The 11,319-nt window shown below is 40.7% G+C and overlaps 1 protein-coding gene across 5 annotated transcripts in view; it reads right to left on the bottom strand.

The window, feature by feature from the left end:
- LARS (leucyl-tRNA synthetase) overlaps positions 1–11,319 on the bottom strand; it is a 73,473-nt gene that overhangs the window by 28,831 nt on the left and 33,323 nt on the right. For all 5 annotated transcript variants that reach the window (XR_002481461.1, XR_002481462.1, XM_021708449.1 and 2 more), the window contains 5 exons: positions 9,383–9,523; positions 6,412–6,489; positions 2,229–2,314; positions 1,776–1,841; positions 1,596–1,678 (listed from right to left, as the gene is read on the bottom strand). Coding sequence is in view for 3 of the 5 variants with exons in the window: in XM_021708449.1 (XP_021564124.1) it covers positions 1,596–1,678; positions 1,776–1,841; positions 2,229–2,314; positions 6,412–6,489; positions 9,383–9,523 (454 nt within the window). In the remaining 2 variants the exon portion in view is untranslated. The remainder of the gene's footprint in view (positions 1–1,595; positions 1,679–1,775; positions 1,842–2,228; positions 2,315–6,411; positions 6,490–9,382; positions 9,524–11,319) is intronic.

Raw genomic sequence — 11,319 nt, 5'->3', positions numbered from 1 at the left:
CAAGAGCCGGGCTCAGTGGCTCAGCCTGTAATCCCGTGCTTTGGGAGGCTGAGGTGAGTGGATTGCCTGAGCCTGCGGGTTTGAGACCAGCCTGGGCAACTTGGTGAGACCTCATCGTTACAATAAATAAAAAAATTAGCCAGGTGTGATAGTGTGCGACTGTAGTTCCAGCTACTTGGAAGGTTGAGGCGGAAGGATCACCGGAGCCCAGCAGGTCGAGGCTGCGGTGGCCGGGAGCGGCCACTGCACTCCGGTCTGGGCGACAGAGTGAGACTCCAACAATAACAACAACAAAAAGACAATAGCATTTACAAAGCTATTTATGTAGGAGCTCTTAAATTCCACTAGAGGAATCAATAAAGCTAAAATGGCAGATAAAAAAGAAAATGGGGCCAGGCACAGTGGCTCAAGCCTGTAATCCCAGCACTTTGGGATGCAGAGGTGAAAGGATTGCCTGAGCTCAGGGATTTGAGACCAGCCTGGGCAACTTAGTGAGACCTTGTCCCTACAATAAATCAAAAAATAAGCCAGGTGTGGCAGCATGCACCTATAATTCCAGCTACTTGGAAGGCTGAGGCGGAAGGATCACCTCAGCTCAGCAGGTCAAGGCTGCAGTGGCCGTGAGTGTGCCACTGCACTCCAGCCCAGGCAACAGAGTGAGACTCAGACTCCAAAAAAAAAAAAAAAAAAAAAATTTGTCTGGGGCATGGTGGCTCACACCCGTAATCCCAGCACTTTGGGAGGTGGAGACAAGAAAACTGACTGAGTCCAGGAGTTTGAGACCAGCCAGAGCAACATGGTGAGACCTTGTCTCTACAATAAATCAAAAAATTTGCCAGGTATGGTGGCACGCACCTGTAGCCCCAGCCACTTGGAAGGCTGAAGCAGAAGAATCACTTGAGCCCAGCAGGTCAAGGCTGCAGTGGTTGTGATCGTGCCACTGCACTCCAAACTGGGTAACAAAATAAGGCTCAGACTCAACAAAATAAAATGGTTCAAGCTTTATGGTTTCTATTTAAAAGAAGAAAAAGGTCAGGTGCTAACACCAGCACTTTAAGTTGAGGCAGAAGGATCACCTGAGCACAGCAGGTCAAGGCTACAATGGTTGTGATTATGCCACTATACTCCAAAATGGGTGACAGAGTGAGGCTCTGACTCAAAAAAATAAAAAAATAAAATGGTTCAAGCTTTACAGTATCTATAAAAAAAAAAAAAAAAAAGCCGGGTGCGATGGCTCATACCTATCATCCCAGGACTTTGGGAGGCCGAGGCGAGAGGATTACCTGAGCCCAAGGGTTTGAGAGCAGCTTGGGCAATATGGCGAGACCTTGTCTCTTCAATGAGCATGCCACTGCACTCCAAACTGGGCAACAGAGTGAGACTCCAACTCAAAAACAAACAAAAAAATCACACCATAAAATCTATGGGTTAGAGAGGACATATCCATAACCAGGTAGATGACAAGGGATCACATCCTAGTTTTCCTCAATCTACAACCAAAACCTCTTGCTTTCAATTCAGAATATACTGCGGGGGGGGGGATGTGTATTTGCTGTGTAATTGGCAAAGTCATCCAAATAAAAAAATATGTTTACCTAGACCATAAGTTCTTGAGCAAGCATGTTCTTGTAGCCAACCCAAGGTAGCTTCAAAATTCCTCCTGGTCTCCTCACAGAATCTAGAAAAGAAGAAAAGACAAGGTGTCTCTTGTCACCTTTATCGTTTCCATGTTTCCCATCTTCTTTCCCCACCCTCTTCACTTTCTCCCTTCTTACGTTTCCAGGTTCTTCAAGCATTGAGATGTCTGTTTCTTCCAGTTCTCTTCTCCATAATCCAAGTACCTGGGAGCGACCAAATTGATTTTTTTTAAGTCAAAGATAATCAAACTGACTAAGGGAATTTTCTTTTTTTTGAGTCGGAGTCCCACTCTGTTGCCCAGGCACGAGTGCAATGGCACGCTCATGGCCACAACAGCCTCGACCTGCTGGGCTCAGGTGATCCTTCCACCTCAGCCTTCCAAGCAGCTGGAATCACAGGCATGTGCTGCCATACCCAGCTAGTATTTTTACTTATTGTGGAGATAAGGTCTCGCCATGTTGCGCAGGCTAGTCCTGAACTTGTGGGCTCAGGCCATCCTCTCGCCTCTGCCTCTCAAAGTGCTGGGATTACAGGCATGAGCCACTGTGCCCAGCGATCTGGGAATTTTCTTATGATAAGAGAAGACTAACCACTGGTCACACAGAGCCACGACACATTCATCTGAAGACCTGGAGATCACTTGTTTCTCTGGTTCCATGTAAATAAGCGCATCTCCCTGAATGAAAGCAAATAAAAATACATCAGATTTTACATCAAATCAATCTCTACTACTCAAGGACGGCAAAAATTACTTTAAAAAAATGCTAACCATCAATAACCAAAACCCTACATATCCCTTTTCCTGAAGTCAAAGTTCTCTGGCTTTCTTCCTATACAACGCTGGCTTTTGAAAAGGCATGCATCTTTGTCAAGTGGATCCCCTCTCCTGAGCTACAGATTATTCTTTTTTAGTGAAATATGAAGGATTTCTGGCAGTTTCTAATCCTATGGTGTGAAGGTTAGACTTTCTATGGCAGCTTTTTATCCCTGTTATAAACCACTGCTTTAAAAAAAAATACACAAAGACTAAACATGAAAAATCTTGTTACTAAAGATTTAAAAGTGCCATAAAAAATTTCTACTAGAAAACTGACCATGCATCTGATTTTCTATCAGATATATTTCTTTTTTTTTTTTTTGAGTTGGAGTCTCACTCCGTCGCCCAGGTTGGAGTGCAGTGACACACTCATGGCTACCCAGCGTCGATCTGCTGGGCTCTGGTGATCCTTCCGCCTCAGCCCTCCAAGTAGCCGGAACCACAGGCACACGCTACCATGCCCCGCTAATTTTTTACATATTGTAGAGACGAGATCTCGCCAAGTTGTACGGGCTGGTCTCAAACTCACGGGCTCAGGCAATCCACCTGCCTCAGCCCCCCAAAGTACTGGGATTACAGGCTAAGACACCAAGCCCGGCCTAAATATCTCTTACTGTTATTATAATCCCAAACATTTTAAGCTAGGATAACTTCAAAACATAAAATTTAGTGTTATTACTCATAAAATAATTCATTGTTCTGTTTTTAATACACTTCTTCACACTGAAATTAAATAGCTGGGATTTTAAGATAGCAAATTAAAAACAAACATGTAATCCCTTCTCAAAATTCCAATAAAATGATAATAAGAGAATTTTTTGTTAAAGGTACAAAGCTACAAAGATAAAAAGAATTGGAGAACAAAAAAATTAAACAAAGGATAAACAACAATTGTTATTAGCAGAAATAACAAAGCTACCCGAATCCTAAGCCAGCAGTAGAGAAAGCTGAAAAGCAATCCACTATAAAGCCTCCAAAAGACTCAGAAACTGTTGACATTAAATCGCTCTGTAAGTGGAGATTTGGTGAGGCTGAAAAGAGGAGAACCAGTTGAAATCTTTTAAGGAAGAGGCTCTCCTGGAAGAAGTGGCTAAATAGAAGAGGTTAGAATCCCAGATACCCTAATCCCATGATATGCAGACAGGTAACTTCCCCTCCCTATGCCCAGAGAACAAAAAAGGTTTATTCTCTTGAGAAGGTAAAAGAGAGTCTCTGATCTGGAGGACAAAGTTAAGAGTATGGCTTATCAAGCCGGGCTCGGTGGCTCAGCCTGTAATCCCGTGCCTTTGGGAGGCTGAGGTGAGTGGATCGCCTGAGCCTGCGGGTTCGAGACCCGCCTGGGCAGGTGAGACCTCATCTCTACAGTAAAATCAAAAAATTAGCCGGGCGTGGTAGTGAGCGCCTGTAATTCCGGCTACTCGGAAGGCTGAGGCGGAAGGATCGCCGGAGCCCGGCAGGTCGAGGCTGCGGTGGCCGGGAGCAGCCACTGCACTCCAGTCTGGGCGAAAGAGTGAGACTCCAACTCAAAAAAAAAAAAAAAGAGTATGGCTATCGTAGTAAAAGTAGGGGGATTTAGTGAAAGTCAGCAAACCAGAGACATTAGCACCTATCCCTAGCAATCTTCTCCCACTCAGCTTCCAGAATACTCAGTTACACAGACTCTTTCAGTTATGAGAGATCAGAAGAATCTTCTATGGCAAAATTTAACAAACCTAAGAGTAAATGCTAAAAAAGTTTATCATCAAGGATTCTCCAAGGCCCAAATGACCCTTTTTAAATCTGCCCCAGTGAAGCCCAGGGACAAGCCCTGCTAAACGGCAAAAATATTATTTTATGTACCTAAGTAACTTAAATATCAGTAGACCTTCTCAGAGAAATAAGAGAAGATTAAGATTTCACATCCAGGAAACAAGAATAGCATTCAATAAAAAAAGACCAATCAGCCAGGCATGGTGGTACATGCCTGAAGTCCCAGCTACTCGGGAGGCTGAGGTAGGAGGATTGCTTGAGCTCAGGCATTCCAGTACAGGCCAGCCTGGGCAACACCACAGGATTCCTGTCTCTTAAAGAAAAGAATCAATCAGAAAATAAGAAGCAGCTCTTAAATCAACCCCAAATTGGGAACTGTTGAAGCTGAATGATAGGTATATAGGAATTCATCATGCTACTACTTTCTACTTTTTCATACATTTGAAATTTTCCATACCAAGGAGATTTTTAAAAAAATAAGTTCCCAGAAATTTTTATTTATACACGCACACAAATAGTAAGTATAAAAACACATAGTAAACAAAAACTCAGAATGAAAAAGCTGAAGGACTATCTTAGAAAGGAGAGCAAAAGGACTTCCAGGGTCTAAGAGGTCCAATATTTGAATACTATAATAAGAATTCAGCAAAAACAGAGAATAAAGTGAATAAAATAATCAAGAAAAAAGTCAAGAAATTTTCCCAAAATTGAAGAACACAAGTTTCCAGATTGAAGGAGTCCATTCACATCAAAGTAAATCATCATGAAATTTCAGAATAATGGGAGAAAAAATATCCTACAAGCTGGGAACAAGAGAGGTGCAGGGGAACAAGTTACTTACAAAAAGTTAAGTTACTACCAGAATACTTTTGAGTTTCTTAATAGCATCAGTAAACTAGAAGACTATGGGGTAATGTCCTCACATATAAAAAAAAATTATTTCCAATTCAGAATTCTACACCTAGGCAATCCAATATGAAGAAAGATATTTTAGACATGAGAAACCACAAAAATTTACTTTCTAGGCAATCTTTCTCAAAAAAGCTACTAGATGCAGAGCTTCACCAAACTGAGAGAAAAAAATATGAAAGCAGCAGCCATGGAATCAAGGAAACAGGAGATCTAGCTCCAGAGAAGCAAAGGGAATTCTTAGTAATGGTAGAACATCTCAGATAACCTCTGTGCACCAGGACAATAAGAACTAAACCAAGCTAAAGGCCACGGAAGAGCTATCTCTAGGATAGAACCAATAGCTGATGATGTATCTGAAGAGAGACTAAGAAGAGAAATAGGCAGGTGGGAGAAAGTTTGGAAATGGAGTATTGATAAGTAGTTTTTAAAATAAGCATTTTTTTAAAAAGACAAGTATTAATTCAAGGGAAAACCAAAAGCTGAGGATAAAAAATTCTCATTGCATACTACATTGTGTGATTAGCCAAGTTTTCCAAAAATGTCAGCAGTGACTACTGATCTAACAGAAGTTATAATTACAATATGTGACGTCAGAGAAGACACAGGTGGGGCGGGGGAAGAATTTAATCTTGATCTTCCACAGTAGGAAGTCAGTAGCTGATGCCTAACCCTGAAAACAAACACCAAAGTTAAATTACACTATAACCATTTCATTTAGAGCTTATATAAGGGATGAAGGCAAACACTAAAATACCTACAACAGTTAAAAGTTGCCCCCTTTAAAAAAGAGAAATTTAAAAGAATGTGGAAGGATGAAGAAACTGCAGCTTTCTTATTTCAATAATCCTAATAGTACTATCTCGATTAGCCTTGTTTCACTCTGTATTATGCATATATGTATTTATAACTGTCAAAGATATAAATGTAGAGTTATGTAGCTAAATGGAAGAGTCACGACAAAAAATGGAGAGGAGAGAATGACAATAAAAAAAACACCACAGAGACAAAAGGTTGCAACTACCAGTATCTAAAGTGGCCACTGCCAGAAAGTATCATTAAAGTTCTCTGAACATGCAGTACACACATGGATCTTAGGACACTATCCTTATCAACACTATAGGTGGGATGGTCGAGTTAAATGAATTGCTAAATAAGTCTATTTTCCACCACAAAATTATAAGATGTCCTTAAAATAGCTTCAGGTTCTACTATAGAACTCACTGCTAATAACACTTAGTCTATCTGTTAACAGCTTTCTCCTAAAAACAGTCTTCAGGGGATAGCCTATCACATACAGAGTCAATCATCTTTTTCTGAATAGTCTTCTTTACATCTTGAACCTTCTGTCCTTTAAATCCATCCACCAACATTACCTAAAAGGATGAGAAGGGAGAAAAACGCATACAAAAGAATTAGAATTTACTTTGAATTTCCCCTCAAATTTTCCCTAACTAAATTTACTTCTGTCCACCGAAATATTTTTAGTGTGAAATTTACCACAGGTATAAACATAACCTTTCGTTTTGGTTCAGCCTCGACAACTAACATTTATAACACACTTGTCTTTCTGTTGGTAGAACTGGAATACCTAGTGTGAGCACGATGTGAAGGAAACACTCACTTCTACTTCTCAAGTCTCCCCATGAAGATAATTCAACTACACTAACTCACCTTCCTGATGACTGTAGGAGGAACTGAGCAGGTAAACAGGGAGGGTGGGGAGCTTGGCCATTTAGGCTTCCCTTTCTAACCCTCCCTGATGCAGGTGAATATTCTTTGTATGGTCATGTGATAAACCTTGCTCTTAGAGGAAAGCCTTCTGTTTTTAACTCTTTTTACTCTTTGGGACAATTTAATTATAGGGCAAAGTATTAGCTTATTCATTGTTGCCACCAATTATGCCACAATCCCCTTCCTGCTTTCTTGGGTAACAAAGCTGATATTTTCACCTCCATCTATCTGATTCTTATATTTCTCCCAAGTAGCTTCTATCTTAGCTGGAAAAGAAATTCTTTTTTGAATGTCCAATCCTCTAACATATCAAAATTTTTCCTATCTATTTAATTGTACATCATGAAGTTAAATTTAATGGTCATTATGGTGTAGTGGTTAAGAACACAAATCATGGTCAGGCACTTTGACTCACACTTGTAATCCCAGCAATTTGGGAGGCCTTTAACTGGAAAGGGTTGGCCTCTTGTGGTTACAGGATTCCCCTACTACGTAAGTGTTCTAAGAACCCCTTCGGTATCAGTGTACAGGCTAGTGTTGTTTTGAGAGGCTGCGTTTGGCTTCAGTGAATATTTTTTGGAGACTTTTTTCAACACATTTGCCCATTTTATAATGGGTGGTTTACAAGCACACCTGCTCACTGCACACTGAGTGTTCGTCAGCTTTTGACCAAAAATGGCATGACCTCCCCTCCCCACCCTCCCTATTTGCCTGATATCACCCGAGCAACTTGTTTTTGTTTCCCCACATGAAAAAGTCCTCAAAGAGAAACATTTTGCCCATGTGGAAGAGGCGAAACAAAAAACAGCAGAAGCACTAAAAGGCATCAAAATTGACGAGCTCAAAAACTGTTTTGAGTAGTAGAAAAGCATCTCAATAGGCGTACTACAGCAAATGAAGAGTACTTTGAAGGTGATTACATTTAAACATGTAAAAATAAATATACACCAGGTGCAGTGGCTTATGCCTGTAATCCTAGCACTGTGGGAGGCAGAGGCAAAAGGACTGCCTGAGCCCAGGGCTTTGAGATCAGACTGAGCAACTCGGCGAGAACTCATCTCTACAATAAATAAAAAAAATTAGCTAGGTACGGTGGTGTGTGCCTGTGGTTCCAGTTACTTGGAAGGCTGAGGCGGAAGGATCACCTGAGCCCACCAGGTCCAGGTTATGGTAGCGGTGAGCATCCCACTGCACTCCAGCCTGGGCAACAGAGTAAGACCCTCCACTCCAACTCAAAAACAAAAAAAAAAAAAATGAATGAACTCACAAGTTTTCAATATTTTATAAATAAATTTTGGATTTCTTTGGGTTCCCTTTGTGTGTGTGTGTGTGTGTGTGTGTATAGACATAGATATAAATTTTATATCTATCTATCTATATAATGGAGCACAAATCCCAGAGCTAGGCTGCCTAGTTTGAATCCCAGTTTTGCCACTGGCCAGCTATCTAGCTAATCTCAGGTAAATCACTTAATATCTTTGTGCCTCTAATTTCTCATCTGTAAATGTTGATAACAGTGCCTACTTCAAAATGGGGTTATTTTGAGAAATAAATTAATATATGTGTTGGCTTTTATAGTCATTCAAAATATGTCACTTAAAAAAAGTCATATAACCAATTAGTAATTAAGCAGAAAAATGAGGGAGAAATAAAAATAAGAAACATTCTCGTTGGTGTCCCTAAATCTCTTCATTTAACCTCAAGTACCTAACAATTTGTTTAGATTTTTACCTTCTCTAGCCAAGGCCTCTTTCCATAGAAATGTAAGCCACATTAAAATACAAACAACTGGCCGGGCTCAGTGGCTCAGGCTGTAATCCCAGCACTTTGGGAGGCTGAGACGAGTGGATTGCCTGAGCCCGCGGGTTTGAGACCCACCTGGGCAACTTGGTGAGATCTTGTCGTCTCTACAAAAAATCCAAAATTAGCCGGGCATGGTGGCGCACACCTGTAGTTCCAGCTACTTGGAAGGCTGAGGCAGAAGGATTGCCGGAGCCCAGCAGGTCAAGGCTGCGGTGGGCTGGGAGCATACCAATGCACTTCAGTCTGGGCAACAGAATGAGATTTCAATTCAAAAAAAATAAAAATAAAATACAATACACACAACTGAGGAGAAAAGAAAGGTTTAAATTATGTTTGTTGTGTTCACTTGGCAATTAGTAGTCATTAACAAATATTAATCAACTGAATAAAATTGCTATTCTAAAATATTATTCCTTAACTAAAAGAGCAAAATGGACCATATATTCTCCACTCATTTATTGAATAGTAGGAACTAATTTTAATTATCTTCTCAAGAAATTCATTCCTTAGAAATTTCTAGAGGACATAAAAAAATGTCATTTTTTAAACTGCTTTTAGATGAAGGACATTATAAAAAAAATAAATTTGGAAATAGGAGAACATATTCTAATATTAATCTCTCAAATCAATGTACAGCTAAAACTATGTGGAATCTTTCTATATTTTTTCTAAATCATTAAGAAGGAATCACAGTATATGGAGTAAATCAAATAAAAACAAATTATAACTTACACCATCATAAAATCCTTTCAGATATAACTTCTCCTTTGCTTCTGCAAGTTTTTCTCGGTCATTCTGACTCTGAATTTTCAACTCATCACAAATGGTTACAGCAGAGAGAGTTCCAAAACCTGGGATTTCAATGACTGGCACCTGCAGAGAACAGCAATGCCAGGAATTTGTTTATACCAAATGGGACCTATGGCACATGGTCCTTTTGCCTCTAATGTCCTATAAAGTCATTTCCAGATATACAGTTGGCATAAATTTTTTCTCATTCTGTGGGCTATCTTCCCGATCTCTTATTGGTTTCTTTGGCTTTGCAGAAGCTTGTCAGTTTGATGAAGTTCCACTTTTCTATCTTATCTCCTATAGCATGCGCACTTGAGGTTTTGATTAGGAATTGGTTGCCAATTCCAATTTCCATAAGGGTGTCTCCTGCATTTGCTAAGGTTCATATAGTACATGTTCTCACTCATAAGAGGACCTTAAACAATTATCATAATACTGTAAGAAAGGGATTGGCAGGCAGGCTCGGTGGCTCAGCCTGTAATCCCGCGCTTTGGGAGGCTGAGGTGAGTGGATTGCCTGAGCCCCTGGGTTCGAGACCTGCCCGGTCAACTTGGCGAGACCTCATCTCTACACTAAATCAAAAATTAGCCAGGTGTGGTAGCACACACCTGTAGTTCCAGCTACTTGGAAGGCTGAGGCAGAAGGATAGCCAGAGCCCAGCAGGTCGAGGTTGCAGTGGCCAGGAGCAGCCACCACACTCCAGTCTGGGCGATGGAGTAAGACTCCAACTCAAAAAAAAAAAAAAAAAAAAAAAAGAAAGGAATTGGCAGTAGTGGGAAACTGCCAGGGGAGAGGAAGGACACTCCTCATCAACAAGGGTACCTGCATAGTGAACTTTTGTACACCTAACCCTGAATTGTACCCCACATATTTAAAATTTTTTAAAAAGTCATTTCCAATTTCATATGCCATCATGACAGTGCCACACATTAAGTGATCACAGAGCAACTTGCATCCAGATGACAATCTGTCCTCCTCCTTTCCACAGGACCCCCCTAAACTCTGTGCACCAACCCCCACCACTCCATTCCCCAGCACTCAGTCCTCCACTGGCATATAATTAACTAACAATTAAGGTGGAAACTAGCAAAACGATGTCAACAACTACTTTTGTGAATGACCCTGCTCTTGGTTTATATTAAGGTTTCCGGATTCTTCACAAAAGTTATTTGCTAGTAATTTAAATATTTTTATTCTGCAGGCAATAATATGAAAATGCAAGAAACATAAAACAGAGTTGTATGGGATCGTGTTAAAGTTACTATGGTTACAAATAAACATCCAAGCATACGTAATGTTTTTAAAAGCCAAGAAATTGATCACACAAGCAAAACAAGCTACTACAAAATTGGTGATGCTAAAAAGCTGTTTGTTCCAGAACTATAAGTGCCAGGTGGTAAGAAAATGTTTGATAATTTTTCTCTCACTTTTATCTGCCACAGCAGATACCAAGTTAAAGTAAGTAAATCCAGCCGGGCTCGGTGGCTCAGCCTGTAATCCCACACCTTTGGGAAGCTGAGGTGAGTGGATTGCCTGAGCCCGTGGGTTAGAGACCCGCCTGGGCAGCAAAACCTCATCTCTACAATAAATCAAAAACTCAGCTGGGTGTGGTAGAGCATGCCTGTAATTCTGGCTACTTGGAAGGCTGAGGCGGAAGGATCGCCGGAGCCCAGCAGGTCGAGGCTCAGTGGCCGGGAGCGGCCACTGCACTCCAGTCTGGGTGACAGAGTGAGACTCCAACTCAAAAAAAAAAGTAAGTAAATCCTTAAGCAAAGTCCTTCTTTTATTTTCGTACTCTACCAAGTATTTAATTGCATTACAAGGAAAACGTGAGCTCTTTTTTTTCTCTAACAGAGAAGGATATGACTATTATGAAT

This window comes from Carlito syrichta, unplaced genomic scaffold (assembly GCF_000164805.1).
Source record: "Carlito syrichta isolate Samal-C Ts95f unplaced genomic scaffold, Tarsius_syrichta-2.0.1 Scaffold59884, whole genome shotgun sequence".
In the NCBI taxonomy this organism is placed as follows: Eukaryota; Metazoa; Chordata; class Mammalia; order Primates; family Tarsiidae; genus Carlito; species Carlito syrichta.
Note: the sequence above shows the minus strand (reverse complement) of the source record. Positions and strands in the feature narration are given on the sequence as shown.